General features: G+C 41.6%; 1 protein-coding gene across 1 annotated transcript in view; it reads left to right on the forward strand.

Annotated features, from left to right (window-relative positions):
* Window positions 1–20,775, forward strand: part of PTPN21 (protein tyrosine phosphatase non-receptor type 21) — a 77,803-nt gene that overhangs the window by 17,112 nt on the left and 39,916 nt on the right. The window contains exons 3-7 of the mRNA XM_070415318.1: window positions 10,469–10,638; window positions 14,442–14,539; window positions 16,195–16,262; window positions 17,715–17,785; window positions 20,118–20,205. Of these exons, the coding sequence (XP_070271419.1) occupies window positions 10,469–10,638; window positions 14,442–14,539; window positions 16,195–16,262; window positions 17,715–17,785; window positions 20,118–20,205 (495 nt within the window). The remainder of the gene's footprint in view (window positions 1–10,468; window positions 10,639–14,441; window positions 14,540–16,194; window positions 16,263–17,714; window positions 17,786–20,117; window positions 20,206–20,775) is intronic.

Below are 20,775 nucleotides of genomic sequence, written 5' to 3' on the forward strand. Positions count from 1 at the left end.
ACACTGCAGCCTCCCAAAGCTGATGGAGAGTGTTTTAAGTACCCTTGAGATATTTGTTATCATTTATTTTAATTAGTACAATTTATTATCTTGCTTAAAATATGCTTTTAAAGTCACATCAGGCTAAGACGAGGTTCTTTCTTAAAATGAATTATGACCCATATTCATTTATAGTTCCCAAATCCTCTTTCTAATTCCCTTTATCTCTTTATGGCCCTCCATGGTGACCACATCAGAACCGTTTCTGAGAAGGGACATGAATCATGATTAGCCAGCAAGACGAGGTTGGCACTGAATGCCTGACATGCTGGGGGCAGAGCTGGTTGGTAGGAAACCTTTTGTAAGCTTGTTCCCTGGTGGAGTCGAAGCATCAGGCTGATGAAATACATCCCAGGAGAGTTCCCTTCTGAGAGTTTTTCCATGCAGTGTCTGGTTGCACGGCAGTTGGATGGACTTGGGGGCTTCTGGGGCCTCAATGTGTATACAAACAAGGAAGGCTGGGAGAACTAGTGAGCCCATTGCGGTTCTTGCTGCCGTTCCTGATGAGCTGGATCGCTGGGATTCAGCTGCTGTGCCCACGGGTGTATTTCCACCTGTTACAGCAGTTCACACCAAAGTGTTTCCATGCTGCCACCTGGGAATTCCTGGCATGGGGACAAGGCGACTGACTATTAATTGTCCCATTTTTAATTCCTCTTTTGCAGGTCATGATTCTATCATTTAACCTTTATTGTCTGTCTCTTCTCCCCCACTCCTCCCAGTAAGACTTTTATCATTATACTAGAGGCCTGATGCACGAAATTTGTGCATGGGTAGGGTCCCTAGGCCTGGCCGGTGATCAGGGCCGATCTGTGGGGCGACCAGAGGGGCATCAGGGGCACCCGCTGGCACCCGCCTTGGCTGGTCTGCAGCCTGCGGGCTGGGACAGCTCCTGCATTGAGCGTCTGCCCCCTGGTGGTCAGTGCGCGTCATAGTGACCAGTCGTTCCATCGGTTGTTCCACCATTTGGTCGATTGCACATTAGGCTTTTATTATATAGGATTCCTTGAATATACGATAGTTGGATATAGGATAATGAATAGTGGGTAATTCCTATTATCCTTAATAGTAATACATATTTATGGTCAATTCAACTATTCTACTTTTAAATATAATGAAAGCACCTAGTCCTTTGTATTTTTTAAATAGCACCTCTTGGAATAAAATGTAACTGGTATTATGGTACTTAAACAATTAAAAAATATTGAGTGATATTTCTGAGTTATGTACCATCCATGCCTTATTCCTCAGTGAGGAACATAGTTTAAAAGGAAATTCATTAAAGCCGTAAGTGTGCCCTTTGTTAAATGGAACTTTATATCGTTAATAAAAAAAGGGGATAATAGCCTTTTTGTATTAAAAGAGGAAATAACTTTACTGTTTTCTTGGGACATTTGTGTACGTGGAAGAAGTGTTTACTGTAACTAGAAAACCACTTTGTAAATATGTGGAGAGAAGAGTTACTTCATGTACGATGAAACCATGATTTGCAAGTGTTGATTAATGAAGAAAACAGCATAGCTTTTAGTAACAGAAATCTAGGAGTTTCTTCATGTGTATCTGTTTAGTATTTTAACCACAAAAATAATTTACTTGATTTTATAACCTTCAGCTCTTTAATGGCAATACTAATTTAAGAACAGTGAAGCGACTGTATTTTTTTTTTTAGGGCAATGGAAAATATGTTGGGTAATATTCTTTCAGGCAATAGAAATTAACTTTGACTAGATTCTTTCTTAAAATGAATTAAGGCCCATATTCATTTAAAATGGATTTATCCTCTTTCTACTTCCCTTTATCTCTTTGTGGTCCTTCATGGTTACCACTTTCTGAGTCACATGAAACAGATATAATTTTAACCTGACAAAAGTGAATGTCAGAAAAATAAGCAGCTATTCCTAAATATACTCATTTCAGCTCTTCTTTTCATTTTTACATTGTGCATTGAACACTTCGAAGAATAGTGCTCACACTGCTCAATACTATGGTGAACCAAATAGAAAAAATAACTAAGATTCGAAGTCAGGAAAACATGGAACACATTTTTCCTGTGAATTAATTGAAATTTTAAAACTGGAGTATGGGCCAAATTAGACCGAGGTTATCTGTCTTTAAATAAAAAGAGAACAGTTATGAATGATCTAAAACATAGACATTTGTGAATTAAACTAATAAGCAAACCTGCAAAGGGCCAAGTTTAGAGATCTGAATAAAGAGAAATCTGCCTGATTCTGTTGGAATGGGATATAAGAAATGGCTCTGTAATATAACAAACTAGACAGCTAAAATAATTAAAGTATGGGAGGCTTGGCTTACCCTCAGGTATGTGGGTCCTAAACAAATGGATCTTTTATGTGGTTGGTACAAGATAGAGCATGTTAGCCTTTGTATGGAAACTGTGTGTAGAAACATCTCAGTTATTTCTATCATTTTGGGGCAGTAAAATGTATGTACTAACATCTTTGCATTTAATCCTAGCCTAGTCTTTAAGAACATGTCAATATCATTTTAACTTTATAATTGAATATATTTCTGTGTAGCACTTCTTGGTATCTGACCTCCCCTATATTTTGTCTTTCTTTCCCTGTTGGAATGTAAGGGACATCAGGGCATGGATTGTGTTCTTTTCCTCAGTGTTGTGTCCCTATAAGGGTTTGACACATAGTAGGTGTTCAGTCAGTATTCATTGAATGAATAGATGCATTTTTCTAAGACAGTCCATTTTTCTGAGGAAGTACAATATATATTTTTTGAAGGATGTTCGTACTGTGTTTTGGGATCATTGGGTTCTTCATAGCATCTTACTGTTCAGGAGAGTAAATAGAGAAGGTATGAGCAGTCATCTATGTAGATAGTGATCTCAATTCATGCCTCGGACTTTCTTTTAATAAATCCCCGAAGTTGGCTTGTCATTGGACTCTTTTTCCTGGAAGTGAAATGTTACGACAGCAACAAAATCTGGTTATTTGAGGCCATCCGTTACTTAGGCTTCAGTTTAATAAAAGTTTCAGTATAATTCGAAGATGAAGATACACTTTTGATATATTTCTGAGTCCTCATATGTGCTAGGGTGTAAGTGATATTGCATATTAATTATCACCTTGACTGTAAAACAGATCATATACTGCCTGACCAAGGACACAAGAAAATGGATTACAATTAAACAGAAAAGGACAATATATATTGTCTGCTTTGAGGCAGTGTGACCACCATACTCACTGCTGAGAGGAAGAAGTACAGTGCTTCATTATTTATGGCAGACTCAGTGTAGAGGTAAGAGCTGGGCTTGAATTAGGTTAATACTTGTTCACCACCCTTGTTAGATGATCTCTCCTGGGAAAGGCTTTATCGAGTGCTATCTCCTCTCATCTCGTTCCTGATGAAACGTCTGCTGACTTCTGCCTCGTCTAAGAAAAGCATCAGGATAAAATTATAGTTGCCATTTTATATGGGATTAACCTGCATCAAACTCAGTGCATCAGTGGCTTAAAAACCCTCCTGCTAATTTGTGTGTCCTTCTGCTCTGCCTTAAAAATAGTACAACTAACAAGACTCTTAAAATAATTAGACAAGAAATGACTTGGGGCTTAGGAAAGGGTCACATTCTGGCAGGATTTGGACCTGCTTATAACCATCGGTGTCTCTAGACGACTGTGATTTGGGACACACCTTCGACCTGAGCTCAAAAATTTGTAGCTGTGTTTTCTCCTGAACAAAAAGCTTCGTTACCGAATCACTTTGTTCTCTGAGTAAATGTTGGTTCATTTAAACCCTGTTGTGCCTGTAAAGAAGCCAACTTTTTTAAACCTCATAACTTTTGTTTTTACTGTTGTTTACACAGCAGGCACAATTATCCATACCATTTTAGGAGAGTAGCTAGTAAAATTTTAAACAGCTTATAAAGAAATCCTTGAGCAACTTTAGTAAGACTACCGATGTGTTTGTTCAGAATAAAATAGGAAAGAACCGGTGAAGGTAAAAGTATCTCACCGTGAAGACATTTCACAAAAACCTATTGACTGATCATTGAGAAGATTCAGTTATTTAGAGGCTTCTCTTGGAGTGAGTTTCCCACAGGCCTAGTCAGCTTGCTTTGGTCATCGGTGAGAGCAGACAGAGCTGTGGGGCAAGGGAAGCCATGTGGATTCTTACTAGAAAAGGTCCTGGGGAATAAAAAGGAGTGATGGGAGGCATCACCTGAGAGCCAATAATTAAAGGCTGGTTCCTGGGAACATTTTAATTACAGTTAAACCAAGCCCATAAACACTGCAGGACATGCATAGCCCAGAATATTCGGATTCAAGGAAGAGAAGACACATGATTCTGGGCAACTATCCTAGACCAAGTAATGATTGGTAAGAGTCAAAATTTAGGGCACATGGGGGCCTGTCTGTACTAAGGTTTTTGTATAAAAAAAAAAAAGTTCCTGGTATATCTTAACTTTAAATAGAGGAAGACCAAAGAATAGATATTAGGAAGCAAAAAATCCAATTAACTCATGGCTAGCCTCATCTATTTCTGGCTCATTTTTTATCCTTAGATTGTTTCAAACACTCTGAATTTGACCTATTTATAAATTTAAAAAAGTCTGTATTTAATTTTAGTCGTTAGTGGTTTTTTTTGTGTGTTTTTTTTTTTTTTAGTGTTTCTGTTCTTTAAAAAAATCTTTTTTGAGATGAAATTCACATAAAAAATTAACGATTTAAAAATAAACCATGTAGTGATTTAGTACATTCACAATACCTACTCTATCTAGTTTCAAAACATTTTGTTACCCTGAATGGAAACCCTGCACATGTTAATCAATTGCTCTCCTTTCTTCCAACCCATTCTCTAAGCCATCAGTCTACTTTCTGTTTCTGTTGCTCAGGATTTATCTATTCTGAATATTTTGTTTAAATGGAATCATACAATATGTGACCTTTTGTATCTGGCTTCTTCCTCTTAGTATAATGTTTTTGCAAATCATCCACACTGTAGTATGTATCAGTGCTGCTTTTTCATGGCTGAATAATGTCCCATTGTCTGTATATTCCAAAATCTATGGATCCTTTCTTCTACTGATGGACATTTAAGTTTCCATCTTCTGGCTATTGCAAATAGCCCTTCTATGAGCATGCTTGTACATGTATTTGAGTATCTGTTTTCAGTTCTTTTGGTTATGTATCTAAGTGGAATTGCTGGTTCATATGATGATTAATATGTTTAACTTTCGAGGAACCACCAAACTATTTTCCATTGTGGCTGAACCATTTTACATTCCCACTGGCAATGTATAAAGATTTCAGGTTCTTCCTAACCGGTTTGGCTCAGTGGATAGAGCGTCGGCCTGCGGACTGAAGGGTCCCAGGTTCGATTCCGGTCAGGGGCATGTACTTGGTTGTGGGCACATCCCCAAAAGGGGGTGTGCAGGAGGCAGCTGATCGATGTTTCTCTTTCATCGATGTTTCTAACTCTCTGTCCCTCTCCCTTCCTCTCTGTAAAAAAATCAATAAAAAATATATTTAAAAAAAAGATTTCAGGTTCTTCACATCCAATATCTCATTGTGGTTCTGAGTTATATTTGCCTAGTGACTAATGACATGAAGCTTGTTTCATGTGCACTTGGCCATTTGTATATGTTCTTTGGGTAAATATCTCTTCAAGTCCTTTGCCCTTTTTAAAATTGAGTTGTCTTTTTGTTGTTGTGCAAGAGTTCTTTATATATTCTAGATACTAGATATGTGATTTGCAGATATCTTCTCCCATTCTACATAGTTTGCGCCTTTTTTGCTTTCTTGATTTGGTCCTTTGATGCACATAGTTTTTAATTTTGATGAAGTGAAATGTATCTGTTGTTTCCTTTGTTGCTCAAGCTTTCTGTGTCCTTATCTAAGGATCTATTTTAAAGTTATGAAGATTTACCTGTATGTTTTCTGCTAAAGAGTTTATAGTTCTTATATTTAGGTTGTTGATCCAGTTTGAGTTACTTTTAATACATGGTGAGAAGTGTAGGGACCTAACTTCAGTTGTTGACTATTTGTTGAAGAGACTGTTCTTTCTCCACTGAATGGCCTTGGCACTCTTGTCTAAAATTAGTTGACCGTAGATGTGTGGCTTCATTTCTGGACTCCATTCTTATACCAATACCTTACTGTTCTGATTAAGGTAGCTTTGTAGTAAGTTTTAAAATCAGAAAGTGTGAGTCCTCCAACTTTGTTCTTTTTTAAATATTGTTTTGGCTATTCCATATGCATTTGAGAATTGGCTCTTCCATTTCTGTGAAAATGGCTGTTGGCATTTTGATAGGGATTGCATTTGAATCTGTAGATCACTTTGGGGAGTTTTACCATCTTAGCAAACTTAAGTGTTCAATCCATTTACATGGTATGTCTTTCAATTTAATTTCTTTCAGCATTGTTTTGTATTGTTCAGTACAGAAGCCTTTTCACCTCTATGGTTAAATTTATTTCTAGATGTTTATACTTTCTTCATTTTCTTCTTGAATTTTTCATCCCTGGTGTATAGAATCTATACTGATCTTTGCTTGGAGATCTTATACCCTGCGATTTTGCTGAATTTATTAGCTCTAGTAGGTTTGTTTTGTTTTGGTGAGGGCATCTTTGGGATTTAAAAAAAAATGTTTTTCTTGATTTTTTTTTTTTAGAGAGAGAAGGCAGATGGAGAGAGGGAAACATCAATCGGCTGTCTCCTGCATTGAACCTCCAATCCAGACACCTGCCCTAACCAGGAATTGAACTAGCTACTACCAACTGAGCCACACAGGCCAGGGTGATATATATATTTTTAATAATAAAGGATCATGTCTCCAGTGTATAGAGATAGTTTTACTTCTTTCCAGTTTGGAGGCCTTTATTTCATTTTCTTACCTGGGGAGAATTTCCAGTACAGTTGAATAGCAGTGGTGAACATGAGCATACTTGTCTTGTTCCTGATCCTGGGGGGGGAGATTTTAGTTTTTCACTATTGTGTATGATGTTAGATATGGGTTTTCTTAAGTGCTCTTTTTTTTAAAAATTAAATCTTTATTGTTCAGATTATTACATTTGTTCCTCCTTTTTCCCCCCCATAACTCCCCTCCTCCCAGTTCCCGCCCCACCCTCCACCCTCACTCCCCACCCACTGTCCTCATCCATAGGTGCACGATTTTTGTCCAGTCTCTTCCCGCATCTCCCACACCCCTTTCCCCCCCGCAAGAATAGTCAGTCCATTCCCTTTCTATGTCCCTGATTCTATTATAATCATCAGTTCATTCTGTACATCAGATTATTTATTCACTTGATTCTTAGATTCACTTGTTGATAGATGCATGTTTGTTGTTCATAATTTGTATCTTTACCTTTTTCTTCTTCTTCCTCTTCTTAAAGGATACCTTTCAGCATTTCATATAATACTGGTTTGGTGGTGATGAACTCCTTTAGCTTTTCCTTATCTGTGAAGCTCTTTATCTGACCTTCAATTCTGAATGATAGCTTTGCTGGATAAAGTAATCTTGGTTGTAGGTTCTTGGTATTCAGCACTTTGAATATTTCTTGCCATTCCCTTCTGGCCTGCAAAGTGTCTGTTGAGAAATCAGCTGACAGTCGTATGGGTATTCCCTTGTAGGTAATTGAGTCTCTTTCTCTTGCTGCTTTTAAGATTCTCTCTTTGTCTTTTGCTCTTGGCATTTTAATGATGATGTGTCTTGGTGTGGTCCTCTTTGGATTCCTTTTGTTTGGGGTTCTCTGCGCTTCCTGGACCTGTAAGTCTATTTCTTTCACCAGGTGGGGGAAGTTTTCTTCAAATAGGTTTTCAATATCTTGCTCTCATCTTCTGGCACCTCTATAATTCTGATGTTGGTACGTTTGAAGCTGTCCCAGAGGCTCCTTACACTATCTTTGTATTTTCGGATTCTTTTTTCATTTTGCTCTTCCGGTTGGGTGTTTTTTGCTTCTTCGAATTTCAAATCTTTGACTTGATTCTTGCGCTCCTCTGGTCTGCTGTTGGGTGTCTGTATAATATTCTTTATTTCAGTCAGTGTATGCTTAATTTCCAGTTGGTTCTTTATCACAACATCGAGGGTCTCATTAGATTTCTTGAGGATCTCATCAAGTTTATCGGCAGTTTCTAGAAAATTATTGAAAGACCTTAAAAGTGCGTTTTTTAGCTCTATATCCTCCATTTCTGTCATGTTTCTTTGTCTCAGAATTTTTTAAGCTTTCTTGGTGCACCCCCTTGTGGTCTTTGTGCACAGTCTTGTTGTAGTTAAGCCTTCATTGTTGACGGCAATCCTGGGAGTGATTTGCCCTCCAGGCTAACTGGCTATGAGAGTCAGCTGTGTCTGCAGTGGGAGAGCTTCTGTGCTGGATCTCTAGGGCGGTGCTAATCTAGCGTTTGCCTAAGGCTATCCGGGAAATGCCTCTGTGCAGGGCTTGGTCTGGGCGGGTCCCGGGGATCTACGGGGCGGGCGGAGCGAGCAGTTATGGCTGCTCTCAGTTCCGTCCCCAGGGGCTCTGCCTCTCAGAGTCCCGGGAGAGAAAACTGCATTCGAGTTCCGACCAACGCCAGACAGTCCCGCTTCTCCCGTTTGAGTCTGGGTCCCTAGAGACTCACCCGGATCTGGAGCTCAGAGTCTAAAACTCCCTCCCGATTGAAAACAACAACCTCGCCCTCCGCCGCTGGCCCGCTCCACATGCACTCCGCACCTTAGTATTTCACTTCAGCACTGCGCCTCCTCTGAGTCTTGGCATGGATTTCTCTTTCCTTCTAGTTGTAGGAATTCCACTCAGCCAGCCTTCCTGTGGTTCTGGGTGATGTCCGTTCCGTCTTTTAGTTGTATTTTTGAAGTGGTTGTTCGAGGCAGCAAACTCCAGCGTTAACCTATGCCACCATCTTGGTTTCTCTTAAGTGCTCTTGAAAAATAAAATTTATTAAAGTACCTTTTGCATAAAAGATTAAATAGCATTAAAAAATTCAGTTCCTCAGCTGCACTAGCCACATTCCCAGTGCTCAATAGCCACATGTGGCTAGTGGCTGCTGTATTGGAGAGTGCAGGTAAGAGAATATTTCCATCATCATAGAAGGTTCTATTTGGTAGTGTTTCTGTAGACCCTAGGACAAAGCAGCGAGTTTTGTAATGACCTTGACCATAAATTGATTGGGAAGAGGTAAATATTAGCAGTGGCCCGAGGCTGTCCTTTCAACCCTTAAGTGCATTAATGCCCTTTCAGGTTGACCATGCCCAGGGCTAGTATTGATTTACCTGAACAGTTTTGTTACACAGCAAGTGAGATCTAAATGTTTGGGCATTTAAAAAAAAAAAAACCTGTCGGTAACTTAAATAACTTAAAATAACAAGTTATTTTACTGCTTTAGGTATAACTTTGTGTGTGTGTGTGTGTGTGAGAGAGAGAGAGAGAGAGAGAGAGAGAAAAGAGAGAGGTAATGTATCTCCATGGCCTACAGTTGCTTTACGTTTGTATCTAATGAACTTTTGGAGGCAAAGAGGAGTTGCAGTTATGCAATTGCACTAGTATTACTAGAATTTAGAATACTTACACAGACTTATCTATATATATAAAAGCCTAAGCGACCGTTATGACCGAACGACTGGAACAACTGGTCAACCAGTTGCTATGATGCGCACTGACCACCAGGGGGCAGATGCTCAATGCAGGAGCTGTCCCCTGGTGGTCAGTGCACTCCCACAGCCAACCTCCCATGGTCCCTCCCCCCTGCTGGCCGTCTCCCCCACCATAGGCCGCCATCGTTGGCCAGGGCGAGGGACCCCACCCGTGCGCGAATTTGTGCACCAGGCCTCTAGTTTATTTATAGAAGCCAAATTTGAGAGTAGCGAAAGGTTGGATGAGCATTGTCTCTTCAGAATTCTACTAGGTAGCCTAGCCGGTGTGTGGCTTAGTTGGTTGAGCATCATCCCATGCACTACAAGGTTGTCAGTTTGATTCCCAGTCAGAGCATAAGCCCGGGTATCGATGTTTCTACCTCTCTCTTCCTTTCCCTTCCTCTCTCTGAAATCAATTAAAAAAAAAAAAGAATTCTACTAGGTTGACCCCCAGTTATGTTTATTATAAAACATTAATTATGATACACTTAGTATTTCAATATTTTTTAGCATATGGTTTTTGTTAAAAACTGTATGTAAAATTTCAGAGCACCCACTACATTCTGCTGTCTAGGCCATGAAGGCATTTTTTTGGTGCAGGGTTGAAGAAATAGTCTGCAAGAGTAATTAACTTCTCACCTTTTTTCCCTTGAATACGAGTACCTAGCTATAGGTAGGTCTTGACTCTTTTCTTTTTTCCCCTTCAGGTTTTGCTAGAAACAATAGGAGATGGCTGTCACGTGGTCCCAGGTCATGGATTAGAGCAATTGAAGTAGAGAGACCCTTTTGTACATTTCTGCCTCCTTCAGTGACCTTCCCTCTTTCCAGATCACGTACTTCAGCCTCTGGTACTACAACAAGCAGAACCAACGCCGGTGGGTGGATTTGGAAAAGCCTCTGAAGAAGCAGCTGGACAAGTACGCCTTGGAGCCCACCGTCTCCTTCGGAGTGGTGTTCTATGTGCCTTCCGTGTCCCAGCTGCAGCAGGAGGTCACCAGGTGAGAGAGTCCATGCTCTGCTTTCAGGAAATGACCGCGTGTGATTGGAAAAGTGAAAGGAAGGTTGCAGTCAGGAGATCAGGCTGGCCTTTGCCCTCCCGCCCCACATTTTCAGCCACAGTGTCACGTGGAGGTTCTGGTATGTGGTGTGTCAGAATGCCTTACTGTGTTTGCATGAGTTACGGCTTCACTGGGCACAAAGGAGTGATTAAGGGGAAAACACTTCTACCCTGGCTGTGAACTCTTCTCGTAGTGATGTCATCTTTAGTGTGTGTATTGATTTGTTTCTGACCTTTCTAACAACAAAAGGAGGGAGGGAAAAAAATTAAAATTAGTCACAGAATCTGTGTTCCTTCTTCAAGAAAGTATGCAGCAGGGTTCTCACAATTCTTTGACTCCAGTGGCAGTGTGGGGTGGTGACGTGGGAGGGGGAGAGGGAGAGGCGGGAGGTGTTGAAGGTCTGAAAATGTTGGCTAAGATGTGCCCCTCCCCCTCCCCCATGCTTAAAAAAATAGGAGTGTTTTAGTCATAAAATCATGGTACAATGAGGACAGATATTTTTTTAAAACAGAATGGAATGATGAAATTTGTATATTACAAAGGTCACCCATCATACAAGGTAGATTAGAGGTGGCAAGACTGTAGGCAGGAGACCAGTTAGTAATGTACATGCCATAATCTGGGCTTTAGTGTAGAATGTGGACCTGAACAAAGGCATTTCATTCGCTGTGGGGAGGGCTGAGAGAGAACAGGCCCTGTAGATTCAACCAGTATGATTACCCATTAATTGGGTGTAGCAGAGCCTGATAAGTTGCATCAGTAAGGATTAGGTATGGCTATATATAACAAAAGCCCTTAATACCTTTGACTTCTCCCGTGAAAGAAGTCCGGAGGTCAGCCCTGCAGGCCTCCTAGGACAGCTCCAAGTCTTCAAGGATCCATGCTCTGTCTCTTACTGTTCCACCATCCTCAGCGTGTTCGTGTTCTTTCCTTTCACTACGTAACCTCAGAGCCAAAGGATCCTGGAGACCACCTCGCTGTTGCATTCACCTTCCAGGGAGCAGAAGTGTAAACCGGGCTCTCCTCTCAGCAAGGCATGCTGCTCTAAGGGGCCTTTCCCATTCCTCAGCCACACTCGCCACATTAGTGTGGCTAATGGCTGCCCTCTGACAGCACAGATAGATACCATTGTCACCCCCGCAGCAAGTTCTGTTAGACAACACTGCTCTCTCCGTCTAGCAGTTAGTTCACAGGAGAAGGGATGAACACATCACATGTCCCCATGAGAGTATACAATCAGGCAAACCGAGAATGTGGAAATTTCTACATGATAAACCACATCATTTTGTCTATAAGTAACATGAAAATAAAGAGGAGGCATTTTTTTCTAAAATTAAGAGAAATTTAGAAATAATCAAATGTAATTTGTGGACTTTGTTGGGATCCTGATTTAAAAAACAGCAACTGTAAAAAGACTGTTGACGCAGTCACAAAAATTGTACATGACTGGGTATTGGATAGTGTTAAGGCATTTTAGTCATTTATTTTGTTGGAAATGTTATAAGTGTGTGTGTGTGTGTGTGTAAGCTGACCTTTAGGGATATATACTGAAGTATTTGTAGTTGCTATGCTACATCTGGGATTTGCTGTAAAACACTTGGGGTCAGGGAGGGGAGAGCATAGAGGAGACATGGCAGGCATAAAGTTGGCGATTGGTGAGGCTGCATGCTAAGGCTATGGGAGTTTTTGTACTTATTGTCTGTATATCTTTCAAAATTTCTATAATAAAACAAATATATAAAAATAAAAATGTGTGTACATTAGCCTTCTATTACTAACCTAAGAAAAACAGGTGAAAACTACCTTGCTGCACATTATTTAAAATTTCTGTTGTGCAAAATGAGGCACCTCATCTATTATAATTATTTAATGTAATATATATATATTTAATTTTATTTTATTGTTTAAGGTATTACAAATAGTAGTACATGTCTCCTTTTTTCCCCATTGACCTTCCCCCAGCCTCCCCTCCCCCGCCACCTCTCCCCCTCCGCACATGTCCCCCCCCCCCCGTCTTGCATCCATTGGTTATGCTTATATGCATGCATACAAGTCCTTTGGTTGATCTCTTACTCCCCCCTCCAACCCTCCCAGCGTTCCCGCTGTAGTTTGACAGTCTCTGATGCTTTTCTGTCTCTGTATCAATTTTTGTTCATCAGTTTATAATGTTCTTTATTATCCATAAGTGAGTGAGATCATGAGGTATTAATGTAATATTTTTGTGTAAAAATACTTTATATTAGAAAGTTGACAAGTTGATAAGGCTTTAGGTGATATTTTTGTTTAATCAGCATATTTGGCTTTTGGGCAAGTTTATGGAAGGCTTGCTTTAGAATTAACGTGTGCAGTCTTTTTCATTCCTTGGTTTAAACAGTTCTGAATTCAGGTTTGCAGGCTAAACTTTATCAAGGCATTATTTCTCTGGACCGTATTGGCAGAGAGTTGGTGGATCTTTATTTCACATCATGTCCCCAGCATCTAGAACAGTGCTTGATGCAGAGTAGGGACTAGTAATCTCCGGTTAAAGTGGGTAAATAAACGGGACGCAGAATAAATCTGCACTGTAGGGCTTTACCAAAATGGAGAAGTGATAACATGAACTATTGGTGACTGGCTTAAAGTAGATGATTGCTGATAACAATCATAATAGTTACGGTTTCTTGAGTGCCAGCTGTGTTCTAGTATTGTGCTAAAAGCTTTAAATTATATTCCTTGAATATGTTCCACCTTGTGAAGGGATGATAGCATTCCCACTTTGCCAGTGACAATTTAACCCATAGATTATGACTTGCTCAGATTCCTGCAGAATGCTCGATTGGAGAGCTGGAATGCAACCTAGGTCTGCGTGACTAAAGCTTGCGCTGGTAACCAGTGCCACGAATATTGAAAGTGTAATAATAGGTAAACTCATTTTACAAGAATATTAAGAAAGCATTTAGCAGCTATGCTTTTAGGGATTTCATCAAAAAAAATTTCAATATAAACCTGGTCGGAAATATCAGGAATCGTTTTCTTCTGGGTTTATCTTCCAGGGCTAGGGAACTTCCACCAGAATAAGCAAAGTCTTATGTTACCAAGTTACTAGGCAGAGTTTTTAAAGTAAAGATTGCCTATGGCGTCTCTCTCCAGCTAACAAGGACAATATGTAGGGACTGTCTTATGGGGCATAAGATAGATGACCAGTTGTCTTCTACATGGTTATAGCTTTGAAATAACTGCAGTTAAGGAGAAGTAACTCAACAAATTGATTACATTGTGTGTGTGTGTGTGTAGGTATGGGTGTAGGTACGGTCAAGGATGTTCTTGTCTTTCTTTGAAACCATCCGGGTTAAGGTTTCAGTTGACTAGTTTATGCTTCTCTAATAAATTATGGTAAAATGCATTGTCTCAATTGGAGCTAATGTTGGTGTTAACTTTTAAAAATTGACATTTTCGCCCTAACCGGTTTGGCTCAGTGGATAGAGCGTTGGCCTGTGGACTCAAGGGTCCCAGGTTCGATTCCAGTCAAGGGCATGTACCTTGGTTGCGGGCACATCCCCAGTAGGGGGTGTGCAGGAGGCAGCTGATCAATGTTTCTCTCTCATCGATGTTTCTAACTCTCTATCCCTCTCCCTTCCTCTCTGTAAAAAATCAATAAAATATATTAAACAAAATAAAAATAAGAAAAATCATCATTCTCCCCTTTAAAAAAATAAAATAAAAAATAAGATAAAAAATAAAATAAAATTGACATTTTTTTGTAGGTATCAGTATTATCTGCAGCTGAAGAAAGATATCTTGGAAGGAAACATTCCATGTACATTAGAACAAGCAATTCAACTAGCAGGCTTGGCTGTTCAAGGTAAATGATGACACCTGATACTGTACCTGACCTATCAGATTAAAACTGTTATAACGAAAACAGCAAGGAATCCTTAAAGTAACAGACTTTCTATAGTAGTGTAAATATGTTGGTGAAATGTTACTCTGTCACCGAAGGGGCTTCCTTGGGGGAAGAATGAATTTGGGTTCTCTAATGAAAGGAGACTTCTGGAAGGATAAACATGTTCTCATATGTCAACAGAGAAACAGAGGAAAAAAATACACACACAGAGCATTTGCCTGCTATGTATTTCTCTTGCTTTGCTGCTAGCTAATATTTTAGGAAGAAAGATCAGCCAACAGTGAGGTTGATGAGGTTATGATCACTTCTACTTTAGGCATTCGTCACTTGTTTGATTTCCTAAACCAGTGGTCGGCAAACTGCGGCTCCTGAGCCACATCGGCTCTTTGGCCCCTTGAGTGTGGCTCTTCCACAAAATACCGACTTCTGCGCATGGGCCACGAAGTTTCAATCGCACTGTACATGCGTGTCCGCACGTGGTATTTTGTGGAAGAGCCACACTCAAGGGGCCAAAAAGCCGCTTGTGGCTCTCGAGCTGCAGTTTGCCAACCACTGTCCTAAACAGTGTTCCTGGATTACAGAGCATCGCCAGTCATAACAGATCAAGTTTGCCTTTCACAGGTAGTTTTTTGGGTTGTTTAATTCTGTCATTTTTCCTATGCCCAATCGATATGTATTTACACGGATATATATACCTTGGGAAGACTTCTGATGGGCATTGTTTCATATGATAACTGGCATTTAATCTTGGGAATTGAAATTTAGTCGGAAGAATTATTAATAAAATTCTTCAGATATTAGCAGGTGTGGAAACCTTTATCATTTCTAGACAATTGCCTGACACATGAAACCACATTCCTTTCCAAAGTCCTTTGACTCTTCCTACATGTCATTTTTGGTTTTAAGAGCTGGTTTTTCATAAACTTTTTGCCAAACTATCGATTTATTTTTAACAGCTAAAACTTTCTAAACCAACACATCTTGCTGTAACATATTCAGATGATCTGATTCCATTCTCGAGAGGTATAATCACTACTGTGAACACTTTGGTTTCTTCCTGACATTTTTCTGTGCATAAGTAAGCCCACATGATTATAGGGCAGTTTTGATTTTTAATTATAAAGTTGAGATCACATTACATACAGTTTGTAATTTATTTTTCACTTTATTAATAGGCATTTTCCAAGTCAAGAAACATGAGTCCACCTCACTAATGCTTTAAGAACAATATATATATTTTTTTAATATATTTTATTGATTTTTTACAGAGAGGAAGGGAGAGAGATAGAGAGTCAGAAACATCGATGAGAGAGAACCATCGATCAGCTGCCTCCTGCACATCCACTGGGGATGTGCCTGCAAACCAGGTACATGCCCCCGACCAGAATCGAACCCGGGACCCTTCAGTCCGCAGGCCGACGCTCTATCCACTGAGCCAAACCAGTTTCGGCTAAGAACGATATTTTTAAAATATACACTTTATAGCTATAATGCAAATTTGACTTCTGAATCATAAGCACACCATCTACATACGACGTATCAGGTATAGTTGAGCATGCGTTGCTATGCAAATGAAACATAACTGACATGTGAATATTTGTCATTTTGTATAGCTGATTTTGGTGACTTTGATCAATATGAATCCCAGGACTTCCTTCAGAAATTTGCCTTATTTCCTGTGGTAAGACTCCTTTTGACATTGGGCCTTTGTATAAACAGTTTATTTCCATGCCCTTAATACTCCCTGAAATGAAGTCTCCAGTGCGGCTAGAGAGTGGTCTGGTTCATTGAGTAGGGGTGGCTGGGGATTGAGAATATGAAAGAAAGAGAACACAAAGATGGAAGAAAAAAGCTGGGACTGGGTGGGACTGCTGTCCTCTTCTGCTGGAGAGACAGGGACCCAGCACCAAAACAGCATGTTTATTTTATATACCCCAAAATACCAGAAGTTTCACCAAAGGTCAAGACAAAGGAGCTTATTTGCATTCTTGTAAGGTCAGTTCTGAGTGGGCCCTTCATTCCTGGTGCTTGGCTGGATTTACATAATAAAACCCACTCCCAGGCACCTGGGCAAAGTGAAGGTCAAGCTGAGAACACTTCTGCCTTTTTGGCAAAATGCATATCCAGGACATGGCTCTTCCTACCGCCCTGGATTCAGCTGACAATTTATTAAAGAAATGCCCATATGCCTTCCCAGGGGCCCTCTACAGTCAGGAATAGTATTGAAAAATCAGTTCCCTCCGATGAACACACAAGTGTAAGTTTTTTTCCTGTAACACCTTTCTTGGTTGTGGTAAAGCCACGGAAACGGGAGGGTCTGCAGTCACCGGGCTGTCACCAGTGACATTTGTCTTACGTTTGGACGTTGAGTCTAAAGAGAGGGATTCGTTTCCCGCTTCTGAGGAGCCACGAGAGGTTTTGCTTTTAACCGAAGGCTTGAAACCTCACAGAATTATGTTGAATAAATTTGGCTTCTCATCAGCAGTTTAAAAAGTAGATGATGGGAGGACACTGCCTTCTACTCTGGTATAGTCACTACTGGTCCCCTTGGCAGGAAAACTGCCCTGGGGCCACCCGGGGAGGGATGCTCTTCTGAGCGTCTGCACGGCCAGCGGGAGGGCACAGGTGTCATAGTGCAGGGATGGCACCTGCCCATGGATGTTACCACCGGACATAGCCCAGTGGGAACTTGCTCTGAGGTTGAATGGAAAAGGCAGGGCGAGTGTGTGGCTCCTGAGCAGAAGCCACTAAATTCCTTGCAGTGGTCGGCAAACTGCGGCTCGCGAGCCACATGCGGCTCTTTGGCCCCTTGAGTGTGGCTCTTCCACAAAATACCGACTTCTGCGCATGGGCCACGAAGTTTCAGTTGCACTGTACATGCGCGCCCACACATGGTATTTTGTAGAAGAGCCACACTCAAGGGGCCAAAGAGCCACATGTGGCTCGAGAGCCGCAGTTTGCTGACCACTGCCTTAGGGAGACCATGATGACGTGCTGAAGCCAAGCTCCCTGGCATTCCTACCAGCCCTGCTTCTGCCTGATGGCAGCGAGAGTTGGGTAGAGTCAGCAGCAACGATTCTTCCTGAGAAATGGGTGACTTGTGTACATACTTACTGCTGTGTGTTTTCTTCAGGGCTGGTTACAGGATGAAAAGGTATTGGAAGAAGCAACCCAAAAAGTGGCTTTACTGCATCAGAAGTACAGGTAATGCTAAGAAAATAAGACAGGGCAATGGTATGGAGCCAGTGCCTGTTTGAACTTGAAATGTGCGTTGACACAGTGAAATTCGGCACTTAACGCTGCTGCTGCTGATGCTGCTGCTGCAACCGCTACCCCTCCTGAGAGTCCCCGCATTTTCATAGCACTCACTGTGCCGAGTGCTGGTCCAAGCACTTACCATATTACCTCATCTATTATCCATGTTGTCCCCACGAGGAGGCTGAGAACGTTGAAAGGGTGCCCATCCTCCACCCCGAGTATGAAAGGTTTGGCGCTAACCGAGTCCTGTGTAGGTCAGTTCAAGGTTGGAGGGGCTTCTTTTCATATGCGATGCAGCAGGTTCAGGGTTTTCTCCTCTGCACCTTTGGAAGCTGTATCTCTGTCCTCCGGGGAAGCTGTGCTAAGAGCTACGGTGCTTACTGCCCTGACCTACCGTCGTGGGTAGACAATGACTTTCTTGGATTGTGAAATCTGTACGCGTTGTTGTAAGAAAAACCCTCACCTGGAGAATGCTAGGTCTCCATTCTAAACCAGATGCACAGTTCCAAGTATGTGATATAGCATTACATTCTTATAACCACTCTTTAAGTCAATGTTATTATCTCCTTACAGATTGGGGAAGCCAAGCTCAGAAAGACTAAATAACTTGCCCAAAGTTACATGAGGTAGAGGTGGGATTTGGACCCAGGTCTGTCTAATTATAACCTATTGTTCATCCCCTCCCATTAAAAATAACCTTTGGTCTCCCCTCACTCAAATCCATACAATCGCTCACAAAGGATTAATCTTCCTAAAACATCACTTTCCTCTCTCTTCTCCCCACCCCACCGCCCTTCTCAGATGCTCATGAACTTGTTCTTGCTCTTCACTAGCCTGAGTTCATTGCCCCTGGGATTAAAGGCCTCCTATGAGTTGGTTAAATCCTGCCTTTCCAGCTTTACCTTCTGCCCGAAATGAACCATGCACCCCGCCCCCGCCCCCCCCAGCACAATTAATCCCTCAGGCCTACATCGCCTTGTCTTTTGTTACTTTCAGTCATTCATTTGTGCATCCCCTTAAAAGATGTAGTGGCACAGAGATAAGTTGGACAATCCCCTGCCATCAGAGGATGTGTTTCCTGCCTTGCAGTCTAAGGGGTAGGCAGGACAACCCACCAGCAGGCAGTTAGAATAGTCAGAACGGAATATGGGAGCAGTGGGAAATGTGCACAGAATGTGGTGGGTTTGTGTAGAGCGGGGATGTCTGACCTAGACTTGGGGATCACAGCAGGTGACAGAGAAGGAGTGATGGGTACAGAGGCCAAACCTTGAAGGAGAGGTGCACAGGTGAGTGACAGGTATACTAGGAAGAGGGATCAGTGCGTGCAAAGGCCCAGGGCCTGAGGGAACGTGGTGTATTCACAGAAAGGCAGAGTTGGGGATGGCTGAGGTGTGGGGTGCCCTGTAGGTGTGGGGGAGCAGCGAAGATGAGGCTGGAGAGGCAAGTTCCCATGCAGCTGAGCACTTTCGCTGCCCACACCCCCTTCCTACCTACCCATCCTTGTAATTGTGTCACTGGAGCTAAAAAGGATTTCCGTCCTCCTAACTCAGTGGTTCCCAAACTTATTTGGCCTACTGCCCCCTTTCCAGAAAAAATATTACTCAGCGCCCCCTGGAAATTAATTTTTTTAAAAATTTTAATAGCAATTAAACAGAAAGATATATGTATTAATGTTTCTACCTTTTTCGTAAAATATAGTAAAGAAAGGTGTAAATTAGAAACATTGAAGTTTGAAATTATGAAACTGTTTATTGAACTCAGAATAGAAAGGTAATACAAAAAAAGTTGAAACAAATGCACCTGTGGCCATCACCGCCCCCCCATCACTGCAGCGCCCACCAGGGGGCGGTAGCGCCCACTTTGGGAATCACTGTCCTAACTCTTACTTTCCGCACTTTTGTAATTTGGCATTGAGCACGTGATGCTTAGTATCCCCTGATAGTTTGGATAGTAAGCAGTTACTCAGTGGTTTGGAAAGAATCCTAGCTTTTCCCAAAGATGTTTCAGGGGTTGTCTTATTCCCTGCGTTCCCCTCGCCTGTCTAAAGCGCAGGGAGAGGATCTTCCATAACTAACCTCAGTGTGCCGCACCGTGCTTTGCATGTAGCCAATTTTCAGTAAATATTGGATTGATATAACCGATGGCAGATGCTTAGAAACTTGAAATGTTTATACTGTTTTAGGCCAAATCCATATGTAGTGTTTTAGAAAAGCTCCGTGGTTTTGTTTGTTTGTTTTTAGTTTTGTGGCTAATCTCACTGACATCGTTTGGGTTGCAGAGGGCTCGCAGCTCCTGAGGCGGAAATGCTGTACATGCAGGAGGTGGAGAGGATGGAAGGCTACGGAGAAGAGAGCTACCCTGCGAAGGTAAGTGGGACACGGAGGCCGGGGCTTTCCAAAATTAGTCTCAGCGATTCCCGGAGGATGGAGGATCGCGGGGAAAGCCCAGGGTGGCCTGCTGTGCGAAGGCCAACATCGTGCAAAGTTCTGGACATTTCAAAGCTGAGGTCCTTGTGGCCAAGGTGACGCAGCAAACATATTCCTGATTTGCAGTTCTCTGAATGCTCTTTTTTCAAAAAATATATTTTATTGATTTTAGAGAGGAAGGGAGAGGGAGAGGGAGATAGAAACATCAATGATGAGAGAGAATCATTGATTGGCTGCCTCCTGCACGCCCCCTACTGGGGATCGAGCCCGCAACCCAGGCATATGCCCTTGGCCGGAATCGAACCTGGGACCCTTCAGTCCGCAGGCTGACGCTCTATCCATTGAGCCAAACCAGCTAGGGCTCTCTGAATGCTCTTGAGAGAGAGTTCCTTAAGGGGTCCATCTCTTATATCCACATATGCTTACAAGATGACACATTCATAACTTTCAGACTTTCCCCCTTCAGAATAGTTATCCTGTGAGTCTTCCGAGAATTTCATGTCTGGGAAA

The sequence above is a fragment of the Myotis yumanensis genome, unplaced genomic scaffold (genome assembly GCF_028538775.1).
Source record: "Myotis yumanensis isolate MYYU_CA2020_CCGP unplaced genomic scaffold, mMyoYum1.0.hap1 SCAF_1, whole genome shotgun sequence".
Lineage (NCBI taxonomy): Eukaryota > Metazoa > Chordata > Mammalia > Chiroptera > Vespertilionidae > Myotis > Myotis yumanensis.